The sequence below is a fragment of the Festucalex cinctus genome, chromosome 1 (genome assembly GCF_051991245.1).
Source record: "Festucalex cinctus isolate MCC-2025b chromosome 1, RoL_Fcin_1.0, whole genome shotgun sequence".
NCBI classification, from domain to species: domain Eukaryota; kingdom Metazoa; phylum Chordata; class Actinopteri; order Syngnathiformes; family Syngnathidae; genus Festucalex; species Festucalex cinctus.
Window position 1 is genome coordinate 13,397,010 of NC_135411.1, and position 21,127 is coordinate 13,418,136.

Consider the following 21,127-nt stretch of genomic DNA (forward strand, 5'->3'; position numbering starts at 1 on the left):
ATGCTTAAACTAAACTAAAACTAAGCATTTTTTAATAACGAAAACTAATAAAAACGAACAGAGCTGCCCTGAAAACTAATTCAAAGTAACTACATTTAACAAACAAAACTCCAAACGAAATAAAAACTAAATGTAATGAAATTTCCAAAACTATAACAACCCTGGACGCCAGTAGTGTTGAGGTCCCGCGTGTGACCTTGAAGTGTGTCATTAGAGGTCACAAGAGACTCGTACACCAGACTTTAAAAGCACAAACAGGTTCACCAAACATTTCCACATGAAGTTAAGCTATACACAGCGGAATCAAAGGAGATTGGATCATGTTTTCATTTGTTAGTCATGATAACAGGATGTGTCTGATGATAAATACTTGAATCACAGCACTTTATCATGCTGCACAGAGGGAAGCGATGAATCATTCGAGTGCTATCCAAGAGTAATGTAGAGTGCTTCCAAGAGAGCTTTTTTCCCCCAATGCAATTTGATCTGTTTTTCAGACTAAATAGAAGTATTTTGATGACAAAAAAGATCCATTATGTGTAGCTATTTATTATAATGGAAAATTACCTCAAGCCTTCACAAGTGAGTATTTTTCTGGCAAAACAAATTAGCAGGGGCAGTATCAAATTGATCCTTTTGGGAAAAGTCAAATTAAGATGTAATTTAGTGCTGGCGAGTTCCACCCATCAAGATTTTAGTTGATACTTTATCTTGAACCTCGTTACTGAAACTGCTGTTGGCTGTATAACAATAGTCTGGTCCTCTGTCACGGCTGTAATTTTGCATGGTTGGCCACATGGCTCAGAGACGGTGAGGTCAGCCCTCCCCACACAAAGCCCCTTTCAGGGATCCTCTCAGTGAGTTCTTTATGCTGCTCTGGCCTGAAACATCTCCAGTTTCCTCCTTAGGCCTTTCCTCTTCTTTCTATCACCTATTTTCAGTCTTGTTCCCACCCCACCGTCTTTTTCACTTCCATTCCTCTAGTTCCTGCATTTCCCTTTTACAATTAAGACCCCAGCCAGATGGAAGTTTTCATAAATTCCAAGATGGACGTCACACATTTTGGCGTGGAGTGAGAAAAAGAGCGCGCACATGGCCAACATAACAGCCGTGCTGCCTGCCTAGGGATGTAACACAGCGCCAAATGAAAATCCAGAACACTTAAGCTCACGTACTCCTTAGTCCTGACTGACAAAGATAACAAAAAGATGATTCATGTTTTGTTTTAAGCGCCCTTGCTGTTTATCTTATCCTCATACACACGTCCATATAAAGGAAACGTAAATGCTCTGAAGCGACTGTTATTAACTCATTCACTCCCAGCCATTTTGACTGAAGCAACCCCCTTCGCTCCTGGCTGTTTTACTGGATTTTTGACTGATTTTGCAAGGCCCACAGAAATGGTTTTCTATTGCTATAAAAACACGGAACCTACCAAAAGAAAGATTGAGTCTCTTCTTTCATCAGGAAAAAAAAAAAAGTGTATTTTTATCGTATTTTTCGTTTCGCAACAGTTAGCATTAAAATATAGCTAAGTTTCATCATTCACAAATCTGCTTAGAACTGTGGGCAAATCAGGTTGTTTTAACACGGCCCTGGTTGTTCTCTTATTCTCTGCGGCCACCTGCTGGCCGTTTAAGTAATTACTACCATTGCTTCAACCATTCTCTGCAGTAGAGAGGCTGCATCAAAGTCTTCTGTATGCTCTAGCATACAAATAATAATAATAATAATAATAAACGTATAAATACGTGTTTGGGACACTTTTTATTCAGGCCATATCCTGCTTATCCTCCCTCCTCTGCTCTTCCTCCATAGTCGTCCTCTTCCCAGGAGCTCTTGCACCAGCTGCCTCTCCAGCCGACACAAGATGATCTCCACTTCCTGTTTAAACATTTCCGGAGCACGGAAAGTGTGGCGGATGAAGAAGGGGCACACACTTCACCCACTGTCAGGCTCCGCTCGCGCAGTCTCAGGTAGTATCCGTATGGTTGCCTGATTTCTTGTCATCGCTGTTCCAAGTTAAAAAGCTAAATGTTTGTAGATAATCGAGATAAAAAGATTCTTCATTAATCCCAAGGGAAAATTTGAGAATGATGATGAATGTGTGCGGTCATAGAGCACCACCAAAATGTTGCGGTTTCTTTCTTAGTCTGTGCCATTAATATCTTGTCTAATAAGTGCCCCACCTTAATTTTTCAAGTTACGAGTCATCACTTCATCAATGTGCTTTTATTTATTTGTTTCCCCCTCTTTGTGTTGCAAGCAAAAAATTCACATATGAGCTAACGTCAGATACGCTGTCATGTGAATAAAGCGACACAGTCGCTGATGCACATTCTTGAATCGGACCAACCGTCAAACACACAAATGGAAAATGAGAACACTTGTCTGGAGCGACTCCAAATCTTGCCCCAATGTCACTCTCAAGGTTGTATGTACAGTAATTAGCCTGGGTAGAATACATTTATTTACATTCATTTCTCTTTTGCTATATTATGTTTTTAATCGACAATATAATTCGATCGGATCATTTTTCATTCAAGATAAATAGTTCTTTGTTTATTTTGGAAAGTGCTTTGTCCATTAAAAAAAAAAAAAAAATATATTCAGAATGTCTAATATAGACATGTATCATTTGGTGTCTTCATTTATTTTGTAAAACACCTTTTCCCATTAAATTAAAAAAAAAGAAGTGTCTAAAATGTAATATAGCCGTTTAGGATTTTGGAATACAACTTTTAAGTGCAATATGAGGCAAAAACATTATTTTTACATGGTTCATGAGTAAAATAAAGTAAAGTTGTGTTCCTATAATCTAAACAGCTATGTTTGACATTTTGAATTGAAGTGTCTTTTTTTAATGGGCAAAAGTGTTTTACAAAATACATCAAGACAAAGTTCTATTTTTTTTATTTTTATTTTTTTAAATAATGAGAAGACCTCAGCGTGCAATTTAAGGCACATTCCATTCCTTTAACTCTTTTACTGCCAAAACGTTATCCAAAAGAATTAAAATTAATAAATAAAACCGAACATTTTCACTTATCTTTCAAGGCAAAACAAATTATTGTGTGCTATGGCTACATAAACATGGTGGATACCGTATGAAAGATTGGATTCCCTTCTTTCATTAGAAAGTATGATTCTATATTATTCCATTCTTTAGTAATCACAATTTGAAAATAGATAATTTGAGTGAGACTAAGCAAAAATGGGAAAAAATAAATACGCTTTTTGCCAAAAGACACATTTTCTGCAAAACAGTGACTTCGACGCTAATATTTTGTTTTTTGTTTTTGTGACACTGTGAATTAGATTTAATGTAACAAACGCTTTATTCACGTCATCCTTGAAAACGTTCTATTTCCTAAGATCTGCCATGTTTTCATGTAATTTCATGCACAGGTGCCCATTGAAAAGAGATGCAATGCTGCATCGGCTGGCCATAGTTTTTTTATTTTTTCGCCCCATTCACAAAGCGGCGCTGTCCAAGACGTTACACTGCCCATTGACGACAAAAAAACCCAAAAAAAACATAGTTGACGTTATTGGCGGTACTCGGTGGGTGTGTCCATAACGTCAATTGCCGTTTTTGGCAGGAAAAAACAAACAAACAAACAAAAAAAAACATAGTTGACGTTATTGGCGGTACTCGGTGGGTGTGTCCATAACGTCAATTGCCGTTTTTGGCAGGAAAAAACAAACAAACAAACAAAAAAAAAAAAACATAGTTGACGTTATTGGCGGTACTCGGTGGGTGTGTCCATAACGGCAATTGCCGTTTTTGGCAGGAAAAAAAAAAAAAAAAAAAGTTAAACATGGAGAGTGAATTACAAAGTAACTTTGGTCCAAAATATTGTTAAGAATGAAAGTAAGCCAGGTACCAGCTGTCAAACCTCTACCAGTCGGCAGCCAGACACTCGTTGGTCATGCTAACAGCTAGCCGCTAGCAACTTATGTTGGAGACTTCCGCCGTATCATACAGTGACCTGGTAATTAATTACGTGCTTCTCAGTGCCCTAAATTAACGACTGAACATGAGTTTAGGATAGCGTTGTGTTGATGTTGGTCGCAAATACAAGATCAATCAAATACAATAAAGAAATCCTAAACATCTAAAAGTGAAGTCAAGCCATGCCAAGTTGGCCAACTTCAAAGTGAAAGTGTACTAAGGCTATTTGCATTGGTGTTAATATATTACTGTATTTGGTAAACTTTATTTTGAAGTTAGGCTTAGCGTGTTACGTTGAGTATGTTTCTAAATGGACGTGTTTATTTACTTTACATACTATTTATTATATATAGTTATATTTGACTGGTTTGCTAGTGAATGATACGACTTCAGACTACATTGTCAAATTCATTATAAAATATGGCCTAAGACAATAAATTCTTAACTTTTTCATCTGTCGTGTACTGCAAAATTACAATAAATGAGCAGACGTCACACTTTATTCATGGACATTCACTAATGTTTAGTCATATTCCAATAGTTTGGGGGGGGGGGTCATGAGACAACATTACGGTGCTGCTAAGACACCTTTATTTAACTCTTTAACTCTGTGTGGTTCAAATTAAAATAAGGTACTGGGAAGTGTCAGTGCTGGCTTTAAAAATAGTTCCAGAGAGCCTGTAAAACATTTGTTGTTGCTCTCATAAAGTTCCCAAGCAGTTAACCATCACCAATGCTACCTTATTAAACCACTTTACTGAAATAGAAAAGTTGTGTTACTCTTACTGGTTGGATTGTATAGATGTGCTCAGGGTTGCTATTTTCAATATAGTTGTGTGTTAACTTCTCTGGCATCTTGCAAACGTTCCCTCTTGTAATTGAACCCGCCTTCACGCATAACAGATGTGCTCATGCCTTTTACAGATGGGATTCTGATCTGAAACACATTAGAGGCATTTTCAAATGGATTGTGTTTGTGATAGTCATGGCTGTCAGCACTTGGAAAGGAACTCTTGTAATCAAGCCTTCCTCAGACAACTGCTGGAGGCTGGGCTGCTTTGGGATTTCAGGACAGTATTTCCTGAAATAAAATGATGACAAATGAAATCGTTAAGCAATTTTAGTGGTTTAATGTTCTGTATAATTCATATGTTGCATGATCTGTAAATTGATTATTTCTCCAGTGATTTGGTAGGATGTTTTTATGATTCCAACATTTGCTTGTATCCCATCCAGCCCTGGACGAACCTGTGGAACATTTGACAATGAGATTGTCATGATGAATCATGTCTATAAAGAACGCTTTCCCAAGGTACAGTCAAACTTTTTTTTTTTTTTCCCCGATATCCATTCTTCTCTTTTTATTCTTTCAACACAATATTAAATACTCTTCCATGATCCATCGTTGTTGCTTTCCTAGGCAACAGCGCAGATGGAGGGCCGACTTGTAGACATCATTGAAGAGTGTTCGCCCGGAACTGCTCTGCCCCTGGCCGACGGTGTGCTTGGCTTCATCCAGCACCAGCTGGTGGAACTTGTCCGAGACTGCTTGGACAAGTCCCAGAAAGGCTTGGTCACCTCTCGGTACTTTGTGGAGCTGCAAGAGAAGCTGGAGAAGCTTTTGCACGAGGTAAATGCTTCTGCTGTGTGTGTGAGCTTTGGAAACACGCATGCATCTGTGCACTTTTAGATTCATTACCATTTAAGTGTTTGTTCTAGAACAGCCAGTGCCTTTGTGATGCCAGTCCACACTGCTCTGTCGGACATTGAGTACTTTTACTCCCTATGATTCATTACATAATTTTTCTAGAAAACTGTTTGTTCAATAATGCACAGATGAGCAGTTTTCCCCTTTTCCTGTGAGGCTTGTTTCGGATGAAAAGGGGAAGAAATGAGCCATATACAAGTGCAATCTCCAAAGTTAAACAGCCCAAAAGTGGTACAATTAGGAGTCCCATAGAACTATGCCGATCCCAGTTGTCCAATAGCCTTACTAGCCCCATCACTGAGCAGGAGAAGCGGAAATAAAACAGGCCAAAGTTCACATCCAGGTGAACTTCAGTGTAATGAAAATAAACAGCGCAAACCATCCATCATTTATGACATCACATAAGATATCAGCTTTGTAATCATCTAAAGCAGCAATACCCAATCACAAAAAAAAAGCCATGCTTAGCTTGGTTCACACAGGTGGACACTTAGCCATGTTATCACCAGACATTTTGAATGTTGGCTTGATTCAGTTGAAGCAGGGATGGCCTAGTAGCGATACCCGGCCTAACCGGCTTTATTTCAAGGTATCTCACGACAGTGGCCGATACCTTCAGGTGTATGATCAGGAACTAGAATTTAGAAGAATGGAAAATTGCCATTAATTTCATGCAATTTTATGCAAACAAATGCTATGTTGCAGTATATTTGTATCGCTGACGACGCAAGTGTTCTTGTGGTGGCTGTTAGAAAATAAGTGGTATCAAACTTCTGTAATTTCAGGTAACTTGCATGTCCTTGTCAATGAGACATTTACTATGAAACAATCTGCCTATAATGTCTGTTTCTACAGGTTGCACCTTAGCATGTTCACTTTTGTTTCTTGTAGAGCTGTCAAGATTAATCGACAAGTAATTGATTATCAAATTAACCCTAGTTTGACACATTGCTCGATGAACTGTGTGAAGTTGACAGCAGAAATAAAATGGGGAGAGTACATCACAAGTCCTCCACTGTTGCCGTTTTAAAACAGAGTTGTTTGGTATTGGAGTTACGCAATTTTGAAATCGTGGGAACACAGCTTCAAACGCAGACTCGTATGCAGACAATGAACGTGTGTTTACAAGTGTTTTTTTATTATTCATAAACCTGACAAAGCAAAACACATTTACTGATTGATGCAAAACATTTCAGTACCAGCCACACAATCTCTTGAACAGACAATGTAAAGAAAAAGTTGTTTCTCCGTCAGGCATATGAGCGGTCAGAGAGTGAGGAGGTGACCACCATTACAAAACTAGTGAAGAAGATCCTCATCATCATCTCCAGGCCTGCCAGGCTCCTGGAATGTCTGGTAAGGCCGGTTCGCCTCCTAAAAGTCTTGAACTAAATACTTGAAATACAGATGTCACGACTGCGTGTGATGATGTGCTCTAGTAATAATAATAATGACACTTGGCTGATGTTCAAAATGATATGATGGAAAGCATTCTAATGTTTTGTTGGAAGTTGGCAACTGTGTAGCTACAGTGTCAAGTTGTTTGCAATACTTTTCACCACTGCCTTTTGTTAAAGTGATTTCTATCTTTTTGCACGTTTGCGTGAATATAAAAGGCTACTGGTAACTGTCAAACGCAATGAAGCAAAAACAACAACACCTTTTTTTGTTTTGTCTTTTGCAGGAGTTTGATCCCGAGGAGTTCTACCAGCGTTTGGAAACGGCGGAAGGTCAAGCCAAAGTGAGCCAGGGGATCAAGACGGATATTCCCAGATACATCGTCAGTCAGCTCGGCCTCACCAGGGATCCTCTTGAAGGTGCAATGCAGATTTGTATTACTTTCATTTTGTTTCATTTCAATCATTTATTTTATTCATTTACGTATAAAAGAAAATAAGACAATATAAAACATAATTCTTCATCATTGAATGAAAAGGAGCAGAGTTCAATTTAGAAGGTAAAGTAACTAAAAAAAACAAACATCAACAAAATAAATTGGGGGGGGAAAAAAAGAAAACAAAATAAATAACATTTTGATAGGTAGTCTCAGAATCACATCTGTACTCTGTTTACAATTTGATTTCTGACATTCGTAACAACAAACTTGACAATGTAAGAGTGTTCCATAAGCTGATTCCTTTTATTGAAACACAGCGCTCCATCAGTCTGGTCCTAAATCTTTTTTTTATTTTTTTTATACCGTTCCTTTCAACTTGCGTTCTCTTTTTTTCTCACTTGAATATTCAATGGCATCGTTTTGTTTTGCGCTTTAAAACAATTTGCAGAATGCTGTAATCTACCAATTCATAAAATTTCAACAATTTTAATTGAAGAAATAGTGGATTTGTTGGATCTCTAAATTGCTTTCTAGCGATTATTCTTATGGCTTTTTTATTTTATTTGTTTTAATTTTTTTATTTTTTTTGCAATAGAAATATTGACTGAGTATATGTTTTATAGGCATTTCCCCAAACCTCAATAAGTAGGTCAGATATGGAACAATAATCATGGTCTTATATAAAATGAACAATGCTTTATTATCCAGTGAATCATTTACTTTTCATAGGAGAGCTATTGTTTTTGCTGTTTTTATCTTGATATATTGTACATGTGATTTCCAGTTCAAATTTTCATCCAAAACAGCACCCAAAAATCTGGTTTCTCTTACGCTATTGATTTCAATACCATCTATATTAATTGAAGCATCGGTGTCTTTTCCATCTGTTACTGAATATGATAGTTTACATTTCAAAGAGGCTGGAGATTGCTACATTACATAAATGATGTTGCAGGCGAAAATAATATATATTATTTTTGGTTTGTTTATGCCTGATTTCTTGTCTCGGTTAGAAGTCATACACACGACTGGGTTGTCCTATACATTCAACTTCCTTGGGTGGAGTCTCACTTGGGACCTGGTGGTTTTATGGTTTGCACATTAATTGCACGCTAACCTTGCCTGTGTTTTAGAATTGGCTGACATTTGATCATATGGGAAAAAAGTTCCACCTATGTTCAATTTTGCTTTTATTTCTCTTGCCGTTATTTCCTGTCTTGACTTGACTTATTGACTTAGAATCATTTTCACCCTCCAAATCTGCTTTCATGATTTCAATGTGATCTTCAATGTGCTCTGCTTTTAATTCTGCGGTTACAGAGATGGTCCAACTGGAACAAACAAGCCCGGGTCACAGGTCTGCCAGCAGAGAGTCTGATGAGTCTGGAGAGGCCACGCCAACGCAGGTAGGCACTAAGAAGTAAATGCAGAGTTCAGGACAACAACGTGCAGTCGTACACATCGATCACAATGCTTTTGCTTATCGGGCATAACAGATTCCTTTTCCTGTTATGTATCTGTTGTGTTGACTGTGATTCAGAGCCGTGCAGTTTGCACTCCCCCGCGTAGGAAACCACTGGAGAGTGACTTTGAAACGATTAAGCTAATTAGCAACGGCGCCTATGGGTGAGAGAGTATATTTCTTTGTGTGCATTCGTCAACTTGAATGTCTTTTGTGAACATAAGCAGAATAAACAGATTGAAAGATTACTCCTGTGTCTCCCTTGTAAATTCTCTATTTCTTCTTTTTTTGCTCTTCTCTTCCACTTGCATCCGTCCATCTCTGCCCACTCTGTCTCCAGAGCGGTATTCCTAGTCCGTCACAGGGAAACCCGACAACGCTTCGCCATGAAGAAGATCAACCGGCAGAACCTGATTCTGAGAAACCAGATCCAGCAGGTGTTTGTGGAGCGAGACATCCTCACCTTTGCCGAAAACCCATTTGTGGTCTCCATGTTTTGCTCTTTTGAAACACGGCGGCACCTCTGCATGGTCATGGAATATGTAGAAGGTAGAGTCCATTATTATTATTTTTTGCTGTAATATGTCATTGTCATGTAGTCTTATATCCATCACAATTTGCTACATGTTTTTCTGGTCTCCTGTTACTTGAAGGTGGGGATTGTGCCAATCTATTGAAGAACATCGGCCCTCTGCCTGTGGACATGTCCCGCATGTATTTTGCAGAAACCGTCCTGGCTTTAGAGTACCTTCACAACTATGGCATTGTACACAGAGACCTCAAACCTGACAAGTGAGCACCCAAACTGCCATAACTACTTATAAAAAGCTTTCAACGTCATGTTATAGCTGAATTTGTGGGGTCAGACTTCATACAACGTGAAATGTAGAACTGTCAAAATTAAATCGATTAGCTCATTCACTCCCAGCCATTTTCACTGAAGCAACCCCCTTGGCTCCTGGCCGTTTTACTGGATTTTGACTGATTTTGCAAGGCCCACAGAAATTGTGTTCAATTACTATAAAAGCATGGAATCTACCAAAAGGAAGATTACGGTCTGTTCTTTCATTCGGAAAAAAATATATTTCTATTTGTTTCCGTTTTGCAGTCACTAGCATTGGAATATAGCTAATGACTTTCATCATTATTCACAAATCTGTTTAAACTGTAGAGAAAACAGCTTGTTGCAACATGGCCCTGGTTGAGCTCTTATACTAAGCTGCCACCTGCTGGCCGTTTTTCTTTTTTTTCTTTTTTTTTTTCTTTTTTTAATAACTACCATTGCTTCAACTGTTCTCTTCACTTAAGCCTTTTGTATGCTCTAGCATATAAATAAATAAATTAAAAAAAAAACCGTGAAAAACGTATAAATACGTTTTTGGGACACTGGTAATAATTAAAATACAACGTATTTATATGTTTTTGTGAGTAAAGGAGGTAATCAAATATCAAATTAACCCATAACTATTTTAATAATCGACTAATCGTTTGGAGTCATTTTCTTAATTTAAAATTGTCCAAATCCTCTGATTTCAACATATCAACAGTAATAGATTGATTTCTGTAGTACTTCATGAAAGAAGACTGATTATTTTCCGTGTTTAATCAAAATAAGACATTTGCAAACTGCAAATCTGTTTTTACTTGGCCATACTGCTCACAGTACATCAATCACTTTTTTTATTTTTTTTTATTTTTATCACTATACGAAGTAGGAAATAAACACCAATCACTGGTTATTAAACAGTAATCAGGGGAAAATATGCTTTTGAAATACACTTTAAAGCAAAATTAAAAGGAATCAGATTAGTCGATTAATTGATTGTAAAAATATTCGATGGGGCACTAGTGAAATGTGCTTTGTTTCCTTCCTTTGCAGTTTATTAATCACCTCCATGGGACACATTAAGCTGACAGACTTCGGATTGTCAAAGATTGGCCTCATGAACATGACAACCAATTTGTACGAAGGTCACATTGAGAAGGACACAAGAGAGTTCATCGACAAGCAGGTATGTCGCCTTTCTTTCTATCGACTTCATTTAATCAACTTCAACATTACTGGCTTACCTTTTCGCGCCCCCACAGGTGTGCGGCACCCCAGAGTACATCGCTCCAGAGGTGATACTGCGGCAGGGCTATGGGAAGCCTGTAGACTGGTGGGCTATGGGCATCATCCTTTATGAGTTCCTTGTGGGCTGCGTGCCCTTCTTTGGAGACACACCTGAGCAGCTTTTTGGTCAGGTGGTTAACGGTAAGTTAATTCTTTACTTGAATGTGTTAACAGGTGATTTTTCAGTCTCGAAAGTTTTATTAGTCATCACTAACGAACTGCAGTGTTCACTTGATTGGTACCTGTCAGTGAATCACTATTGTTTACTTGTCCAGATGACATCATCTGGCCTGAGGGAGACGACGCTCTGCCAGCTGACGCCCAAGACCTTATCACCAGATTACTTAGTCAAAGTCCGCTCGAGCGCCTTGGAACGGGTACGTGACCGCGATTAAAAACGGAGTTGAATAAAGGATTTCTGTTATCATATGAGGTGAAGCATCAGTTCGATTTCTATTTATGCTCCTCAGGTGGAACCACTGAGGTGAAGATGCACACGTTCTTCCTGGGACTAGACTGGAATGGCCTTCTGAGGCAAAAAGCAGAGTTCATACCACAACTGGAGACTGACGAGGACACCAGTTATTTTGACAGTAGGTGGTTTTTAAATATGCATACTATAGGCGATAGCCAGTTTTTTTTTTTTTTTTTGTCTGCTATAATTTGTTTGATACTGTCACCTACAGCCCGATCCGAGCGATACTCTCACCTAGGTTCTGATGATGATGAAACTAACGACGACGAATCCTCTCTTGAACTGCGGCAGTTCTCTTCTGTGGCCCATCGCTTCAGCAAGGTATGTTTTCTTTTACTGGTCAAAAGTCAAAGTGTTACCTTCGATTAGGGGTGTCAGGCGATTACAAATTTTAATCGCATGACCTCAATAGTTATTAACTCACGATGAATCACAAATGTTATATCTGTTTTAAATGTACAATAAAAATTTTCATACTATAATTAAAACCCAATAAAGCCTGAACCATGAAATATATGAGAGAAAATTCTGATTCTTTGTAAATAGAGTATTTGTTCGTTTTGAACAAACAAAAATGTACTTTCAATCAACTTCCACATATAACTTTTGATTTGTATCTTATTTGATACATCTGGTCACAATGCTTTACATTCGTGCAGTTATTATAACTGTAAAAAATACAATAATAAACAGACGTATAAAAAAATATTATTTCCAAAAATCCGAAAGAACATTTCCCACTATTAATAAGTACAGGTGTCTCTCCTTTCTCAATAGGAGCGATTTTGCAAGGTTGTGGGAAAAGCCATCAACTGGGTGATACTGCCCTCTAAAGGATGATCCGTGCAATGCATGTGTCAGATCATATACGAGTTTTTAAGGGGGGGGGGATATTATACTCATGAAATAGAAAGCTCAAAATGTCTTTAATGGTAGGTTCGGCTTTATAGGGTTAACATAAAAGTGGGAAAAAAATATAAAACTAAATAGAAAAATGGCTGCATAAGCTTTGGCTTACTACTGCCCATTCTCAAACCGAACACTTTGTATGACCTTTTTTGTTGATATTTATACTTGTTTGAGATAAAGATCAAATCAAATATGGCTGCATCTTTTAATCATTGATAAAGTAATTTCATAATAATTCATAAAATTGAGTTAAAATTAAAAATATGTGCTCTATGGTAAAAAATTGGTGTGGTATTGATTTGTGTTGAGGTAATTTTTTCTGCCAGTAGGTGGCATTGTTAATTTGCAAGACGTTGGTGACACCTCAGTGCATTTTTCTTTTCATATTATTAAGAGCTATCTAATCTTTAATATGAAGTAACTTGTGAAATTCTTCACATTTTTTAAATTTTAAAATACAACTTGACCCCAGTCTCCACAAATATATGCATTATTACTAAATCAATTACTGCTAAATTTTGACGTGTCTGCTGCGAATTCCCCCAGTACAGGCTTTCCAAGTAAGCGGCGGTCATTAATCACGCGTTAAATAGAATTAGTGGTGTTAAAGGAACTTTAAATTAACTCAAAATTAGCGCACTGACACCCCTACTTCCGACTAAACATCTCTTTGTGATTAAAAACTAGTGACTATTTCTTCCCTTGCTGAAGGTGTACAGCAGCACAGAGCACCTGTCCACCTCTACGCCGTCCAACCAGAGCTTGTCGTCTTCAGAGCGGAGCCATAGCGAAGAGAAGGACGAGCGATGGGAGGGCAGAGGCGCCTTTTCTCCTGGTGACGGACACAAACACCTGGCTAGCGGTGACAGAACAGATGGACTCAGGGGGAGGTGAGAACGCTTTAAAACAGATACAATTAATCGGGGATCGGTTCGGATTTGCCTACGATCCGCGGATTGATTGGTGGGGGGAAAAACAACAAAGTGCGCATTCACAGTGGAGACCAGACATGTCAAGGAAGCTGAAACATACTCAACGTAACACACAAATAGCCTTCGTAGACATTTACTTTGAAAGTGGCCCACGTTGTGGCATGATGGCTAGCTTGATTTCCCTTTTAGACGGTCGTAGTTTTGATTGACATTAAAGTTGCGACCAACATCAACATAACGCTATTCCGAACTCATATTCAATCGCTAATTTAGGATGCTAAGAAATCACATTGTCATTGTATTATATGGCAGAAGACTCTGACGTAAGTGGCTACTGGCTAGCATGTAGCTAGCTGTTAGCATTACCTATGGGAACTTGGGTGGTAGCTTTAAATGAGTTGGAGAGCTGGTAACTGGCTAATTTGAATTTTTTTCAATATTCTGGACCAAGGCTACTTTGTAATTCACTTTCCATGTTTAAAAGAAGGGAATGTGCCTTAAATTACACTTCTAGGTCTTTTCATTATTAAAAAAGAAGATAAATAGAACTTTGTCTTCATTTATTTTATAAAAACACTTTTGCCAATTAAAAAAGAAAAACATTCGACTTAAAATGTCAAATATTGCCGTTTAGATTGTAGGAACACGTTTAATCCCTTAGTACCTTGTTATTTTACACATGGACCATGTATAAAATGAGAAGGTTTCTGCCTCATATATTACACTTAAAGTTGTGTTCCTAAATCCAAAATGGCTATATTACATTTTGAATAGATTTTATTTATTTTTATTTTTTTTAATTTAATGGGAAAAAGCATTTTACAAAATACATAAAGACACGAAATGCTAAACGGCTATATTAGACATTTTGAGTTGATTTAATTTTTTAATGGGGAAAAGCATTTTACAAAATAAATGAAGGCAAAGTACTATTTATCTTTTTTTTTTTTTGTTGATCCGAAAAACAATCCGATCCAAACCGTGACTTTTGTGATCCGTTGCACCGTTTTTATATATATATTGGTATGTTGTAGGGCATGACTCTTTAATGATCGACAAGTCAATAGCACAGCGGCAAGTCTGGACTCCACCCTCACGTCCAAATCTGGCCACCTCCAGCTGCAAAAAATCAGGATGGCGACAGCCGAAATGCCAAACTTTCGCCTTTAAAAAAGGAGTCCACATACCAGTGTGTGATGTCCCAGTGGTTAGGTATTTTTTTTTCTATATTTTAATGTGGTCAGTGAGCACAAACTGTTCAGAGTTCAGGAATAACTGACTGCACTTTCCCCTAAAGGTTTTGGCGTTTCAGAACATTCAATGATGATTCATGACCACAGGCCCGTGTTTTGAAAATGAATGTTACCAAACGTGACCGCGACCACGCATGAAACCAACTCGTATGAAAATAAATTGCAAACTGCGATAACTGTTTTGGGCTGTTGTTGTTTTTTGTTAGCCTTGGTTACCATTTTCACTATTCCTGCAATATACCAGTGAAACAGATTCTTAAAATAAATTCTGCGTGCATTTCCCTCGCAGTTTGCGTCCTCGTGCTTCGTCCAGTTCTTCCCAATCAGAGCGAAGTGCTAGCCCGCTGGTATTAAACAGCACTCAGAGCCTTGAGATGATGCCTCGCTTTGCCATCTCTGCCGAAGAGGAGGGTAAGCCTGGGAAAGCATTCACGTGTCCTGTTTTTTTCAACTCCTGAAGCACCCGATGCCTTACTGCTTCCCTCCGTTTTTGTAGATGGCGTGGTCTCCAATCTGCGGCGCATACGTCTGCGTAGCAACAGCACAGGCACCAGGCCGTCATTCCGCAGAGGCGCGTCCAGACGCATCGCCCACCAACTGGACACCCCAGAAAAGCCCAGGCCTCCGGCTGGAAAAGTCCCCAAGTCTGCCTCAGTCTCTGGACTTTCCCTCATTATTACCCCAGGTGCAAGGATAATAATTTCCTCTCTACAATTTGAAGAATGCCTTATTTGTATAACACGGAAAGAAGACGACACTAATGAGCTAATATGATGGCAGTTTTGTCTGCTTTTATGGTTAATGTTGACTCTACTGTTGCTAAGCAATGTATACAATACTGAACTACACTGGCAGGAGCCAACAAGACCAAACTCTTATGTCCTGTAGGTGGCAGTAATGCACACTTTGGGATAAGAGTTTAATCCCTCATCTATTTACAGCAATAGTTTGCCAACATTTTACACCAGTACCACCATAATGATCAACATTAAAGGGAAAGTCAACCCCACCAAAACATTCTTGACAATAATATGTACTATGCCTAAATACGGTATTATGGGTAATTGTAAGTAGAATATGACATCAATGTTTCTCAGGTTTCAGGTAACAACCAATCACAGCTCAACTTCACAAAGGTGAGCTGTGATTGGTCGTTGCCTGAGCCCGGAGTGCACTGTGATGTCATCTTCAGTCGACAGTAAGTGGAAAAATGACTGCCCCCTCCAAAAATGTAATATTAATCAGAATGTCATGTTTAGACTAGTGAGGTCACATATAACCTTATTGTCAAGAAATGTTTAAGGTTGACTTCTTTAAGGTGTTGCGTAATGCTCGACAAATATTAGATTTTGTTCCCTATAAATTATTTAAGTCTCTGCTCTATTTACAAACTTGCCTCATAATGTTATACAGGGTGTTCCAAAATCATTGACCCCATTCTAAACGCCCATATTTCGGAAACTACTTGATGGATCTTAATGAAACTAAATACACTTTATGTTGAAGGTCACAAGTTTTATTGGTTAAATTTACAAAGAAAAGTACAAATATTTATTGGTTCTATGACAGATTTTCATCAATGTTCAACACCAAGTGGCAGGTTATATTTTGGAATTACAGCCCAAGTGCTTTTTAGGACGTTCACAACTTCCTTTCCTGTGTTTTGTGTAAGCTCGATGTTGCACAAAAAAACTTGAAACGTTTCTACACAAGCTGTGAAAATTTGAGGTCATTCCAGCGAAAATTGTCAAAATTATTGGCCTACGAAATGGGGTCAAACATTTGTACATTTTTACTTTTGCTGTCTATGAATAATTCAGTGAACACTTGAGAATTAATTTTGTTGTTTTGTCCATTTAACATGCAACCACAATAGCCCAGGTGCATTTATCCATGAAGACTCCCGTGAGGATCAGCATGAATGACCTTTTCATATATGCTCCCTTTCCAGATGACTCAGCGGGCCCTCCTTCCAGCCCCAAGTCATCTTTATCGCTGTCGTCCAACCCCTCGTCCAGAGACTCGTCCCCCAGCCGGGATCTTTCCATCAACATCAGCTGCCTCAGGCCTCCCGTGGTCATCCACAGCTCTGGGAAGAGGTTTGGCTTCGCTTTGCGAGCCATCAGAGTCTACATGGGCGACAGCGATGTCTACACAGTTCACCACATGGTCTGGGTATGTGTCAAAATGATAATTATACTGATGTCAAACTCGAGTCAACGTTTTTTTTTTTTTCCTGTGTGTCCTTTTTGGGCATTTATTGTTAAATAAATGTCAGCATAGCTAAGACTGGTGTTTGCATGTGTTCAGTGTGTGGAGGAGGGCAGCCCGGCGCACGAGGCAGGTTTGAGAGCCAGTGACCTCATCACTCATGTCAATGGGGAATCCGTACAGGGTCTTGTCCACACTGAGGTGGTCGAGCTTCTGCTTAAGGTATGGGGCCAAACACAAATGGATGATTCTTGCTAACCTCTCTTAGCTTCATAGCTTCATACTGAAAGGTATGTTCTCAACAGAGTGGCAACCGGGTGACCTTGCAGACCACTGCTTTGGAAAACACATCCATCAAAGTGGGCCCCGCCAGAAAGACGAGCTACAAGGCGAAGATGGCTCGACGTAGCAAGAAAAGCAAGAGGAGAGATGGGCAGGACAGGTGCAGTGATGTTTTTTAAAACATTAGCTACATAATTTGGATTCTTTGTGATTAATGTGAAAAAAAACAGCATTACTTCAGGCCTTTTACTGTTTTGCTCTACAGCCGACGGCGTAACATCTTGAAGAAGCTGTCCAAACATACGCCCCCTGCACCGATGCAAAGCAGTCGCAGCTTTTCTTCAGGATTCCACCAGTCATCTAGCGACAGCCTCTCCGGCTCCCCCACTCAGTCTCTCTCCCCCGGGCCGTCCACTCCTTGCCGCTCCCCTGCTCCTGACCACTCTGGAGGTGAGATGGATTGCTTTAACCCACAATGTTTTAGGTACACCACATATCAGTTTGCAAGACCTGTATCTCAAAACATCTTTAAAGGGGAAGTCAACCTTAAACATTTCTTGACAACAATGTTACAGTATATGTGACCTCACTAGTCTAAACATGACATTCTGATTAATATTACATTTATGGAATAGAAGTTATGAAGCAAAATCCAGCCATTTTTACCCGTCTCAGAGGGTAGCCATTCTGCCACTTGATGTCGACTGAAGATGACATCACAGTTGCTCAAGGCTCAGGCAACGACCAATCACACCTCACCTGTTTTATGAAACTGAACTGTGATTGGTTGTTACCTGAGAGTTGCGCAACTGGGATGTCATTTTCACTCGACGTGGCAAAATGGCCGCCTTCTGAGATGGGTCAAAATGAATGGATTTTGCTGCTTAACTCATATTTTACAAATGCAATATTAATAATCAGAATACTTCGTTTAGACGGGTGGGGCTGTATAGAACATATTGTCAAATTATTTTTTTGGGTTGACTTCCCATTCAATAATTTAATAAGTTGCATTAGAAAAATGTCTGTGCCCACCACCAAAAAAGCCACAAAAAAGTGGATTTTTTTTTAATAAAAATAATGTTGTCAAAGTTAGTCATTATGAAATATTAGCCTGCTTAGTTGAACACAAAGCTATTATTGTTGAGTATAGAGTATCCAGACCCAGACAAGTGAAGGCAATTAGTAGCATTTTAGTGGGACGCCAGTTACTCATGGTTTTCCACTGTTCACTAGGGATGTAACGATATCCAAACATCACCATACGATATTATCACAATACGATAATTATCACAATATTGTGGAGAGGTTGGCGATATAAAAAAAGTCACAATATTATAACAAAATAAATAAACAGCTCATACTAGAAACCCCCCCACAGTATTGTGCTTTTGTACATTTGTAAACAACCTACAATCTAATAACACTTAATGTTGAGGCATTTACTTGCTAATGCACGCACATATTGAGTTCCTCCGCATATCGATTCGGTCACAAGCATATTACGTTCCCCTTCATGTGACCATTAGCATGGATTTTAAACAAAGAAGGGCCAAAGCATGCCTTGTGAAAATTAAGCTGCACTAAAAAAAAATGCCACCAGAGGGTGCTAGAACTGCACAAATGGAAATTAACCTGACTTTTTTTTCCCCACAGATGTGCTGCTTTTAATATCGTGACGACGATGTTGTGACAGTTTTAATATCACGATATTGCCGTTATTGTTACATCCCTACTATTCACTACAGTCTTATATTGAAAAGGTTACTTGTTGTCCTTTTTCGTCACACAGATTCAAGTTCCTCTCCCTGCTCCAGCTCCCCTAACTCACCAGTACCTCAGGCTCGTCCCAGCTCCCTCCACGTCCTGGGCCGCTATACGAAAGCCGGCCGCTGCAAGTCCACCAGCAGCATCCCACCGTCCCCGCTGGCCTGCATCCCGCCTCCCCAGCCTCTGTCTCCTCAGTGCTCTCCCTCCTGCCTTCCCAGCCACCCAAAGTCCTTACAGGGTTTTCACGGTAAAACGCTCTCCCCTCCCACCATCGCCCGCCATTCCGTGCGCCCCCGCAGCGCGGAGCCGCCGCGTTCGCCGCTCCTCAAGAGGGTCCAGTCAGCCGAGAAGCTGACTGGCGACAAATCAACGGGCGGGTATCACAGCGAGAGGAAAGCCTACAGCGCCCGCCGCCATACCATGGAGGTGCCTCTGTCCGAGGGCGAGGACGCGGAGGAGGACGGCGCCACCGGCTTCGTCTGCGTGGGCGAACACGGCCGCCAAGGGCTGGTCGTCGGAGGCCAACGGAGCCACCAGGACGTCGTCGGAGGAGGCAACGAGCACCACCGCTCCGCCGCCTCGCCGCAACACCGCGGCGGTAACCACCACTCGTCCGATGTGGTGGTGATGAGGAAGCTGGCCCTGTCGGAGCGCCGGGACTCCTTCAAGAAGCAGGAGGCCGTGCAGGAAGTGAGTTTCGACGATTTGGACGAGAGGGAGGCCGCGCTTCCCGCCGCTCAGCCCAAGACGTTTAAGGCGTCCTGGGTCAGCGCGGCCCAGTCGGACTCCAAGCTGAAGGTGGGAGGAAAAACCACACAGGATACGGCAGCGCAGCAGAAAGCCAAATCGAAAGATAAAGAACCGTTTTAGAGTGACACCTTTTGGGTGAATTTTCACGATGACCATGTCCAAATTTTGGTTGTTTCTGTACATTTTGCACAACTTGCAAAACGAAGAGCTGAATGGTAAAATTCACATTTGCTGGGACGTCCACAGATTCACTCTTCCATTGTCGGCGCAGGGTGGCATGATAACTTCCAGCTTGCCCACATAGAAAACATGCTAAAACTCAAGTCTGAGTTGGGGATTAACAGAGCAACACACCGGTCACACTCAATCTTTAACAAAGACAATTTTACGTATAATTAGAACAACAAAGGTTTGCCTTATGACAAAGTCTGCTTAGCTTATTGCTAACAAACTGTGAAAACCGCCCCTTGACATGCTAACATTTAGCATCGATAGCTGCTGTTTAAGAAGCAGCAAATGGCGGACAAACACATTTAGATAAATAATATAACAATATACACAAGCATGTATTCTTTAGCTACTAAAATGAGTACAATTACAGTGTCTTAATCAGTCACTTATTTATGGAAGATTAGGGCCAGTGGAGAGAGAAGAAAAAAAGTTGGGTTGGCAGGATTGTTACTTTAAATTCAGAATTCTGACTTTAATCTCAGGATTCAGACTAAAGTGAGAATTCTGACTGTGACGTAGAGCTATGAATTGTGGGGGGGGGGGGTCAGAATTCTGAAAATAAAGTCAGAATTCTGATTAGGTCAGAATTCTGACTTTAAAGTGAATTCACTTTAAAGTCAGAATTCTGAGAATAAAGTGATAATACTCACTTTATTCCCCAAGTCAGAATTCTGAGAATAAAGTCAGCATTCTCACTTAAAGTCAGAATTCTGACTTGAGTCAGAACTGAGCTTAGGTCAGAATTCTGACTTTAAAGTGAATTCACTTTAAAGTCAGAATTCTGAGAATAAAGTCAGAATTGGCTTCTTTTTTTTTTTTTTAATCTTCACTGACCCTAATCCTCTTCCGTATTTATAGGAGCAGTAGAAGTCTATTTTTAGTTTTTTTTTTTTTTTTTTTTTTGGTCTTCATGACTGTACATTATTATACTGTCTCCTGGTGGGCATAACCAACAGTCCACGAATGATAGTCATTTTGATTTTGTACGTATCGTCAACAAATTACAGCAGAGAGACTGGAAGAGTTTAAAAAAAAAAAAAAAAAGCGTAGAATTGGACCTCCTTGAAAATGTTGTGATTTCTCACGTTTAGCTCCTTGTTAGAGAACAACAATTTGTGCAGAAACATTGATCCTGTGCAGTTAAAAGTTTGGACAGGTTAAAGTTCATTTTATGTCCACCCAGAAATTTCACCCGCTCTAACTTATTGTGAGAACTGCCGTGTATGATCATTTTGAGCC

At 39.6% G+C, this 21,127-nt stretch overlaps 1 protein-coding gene across 3 annotated transcripts in view; it reads left to right on the forward strand.

Annotated features, from left to right (window-relative positions):
• The window catches only part of mast3a (microtubule associated serine/threonine kinase 3a), a 33,994-nt gene extending 13,569 nt beyond the window's left edge, over window positions 1–20,425 (forward strand). For all 3 annotated transcript variants that reach the window (XM_077517946.1, XM_077517929.1, XM_077517939.1), the window contains 22 exons: window positions 1,819–1,976; window positions 5,192–5,267; window positions 5,376–5,585; window positions 6,918–7,019; window positions 7,348–7,480; window positions 8,821–8,906; window positions 9,041–9,126; window positions 9,303–9,511; window positions 9,616–9,754; window positions 10,842–10,974; window positions 11,051–11,216; window positions 11,351–11,452; window positions 11,546–11,668; window positions 11,762–11,871; window positions 13,171–13,349; window positions 14,934–15,055; window positions 15,141–15,329; window positions 16,596–16,819; window positions 16,955–17,077; window positions 17,161–17,297; window positions 17,403–17,587; window positions 18,930–20,425. In XM_077517946.1, the coding sequence (XP_077374072.1) occupies window positions 1,819–1,976; window positions 5,192–5,267; window positions 5,376–5,585; window positions 6,918–7,019; window positions 7,348–7,480; window positions 8,821–8,906; window positions 9,041–9,126; window positions 9,303–9,511; window positions 9,616–9,754; window positions 10,842–10,974; window positions 11,051–11,216; window positions 11,351–11,452; window positions 11,546–11,668; window positions 11,762–11,871; window positions 13,171–13,349; window positions 14,934–15,055; window positions 15,141–15,329; window positions 16,596–16,819; window positions 16,955–17,077; window positions 17,161–17,297; window positions 17,403–17,587; window positions 18,930–19,777 (3,840 nt within the window). In that variant the 3' untranslated portion in view covers window positions 19,778–20,425. The remainder of the gene's footprint in view (window positions 1–1,818; window positions 1,977–5,191; window positions 5,268–5,375; window positions 5,586–6,917; window positions 7,020–7,347; window positions 7,481–8,820; window positions 8,907–9,040; window positions 9,127–9,302; window positions 9,512–9,615; window positions 9,755–10,841; window positions 10,975–11,050; window positions 11,217–11,350; window positions 11,453–11,545; window positions 11,669–11,761; window positions 11,872–13,170; window positions 13,350–14,933; window positions 15,056–15,140; window positions 15,330–16,595; window positions 16,820–16,954; window positions 17,078–17,160; window positions 17,298–17,402; window positions 17,588–18,929) is intronic.
• Window positions 20,426–21,127: the final 702 nt, after the last annotated feature.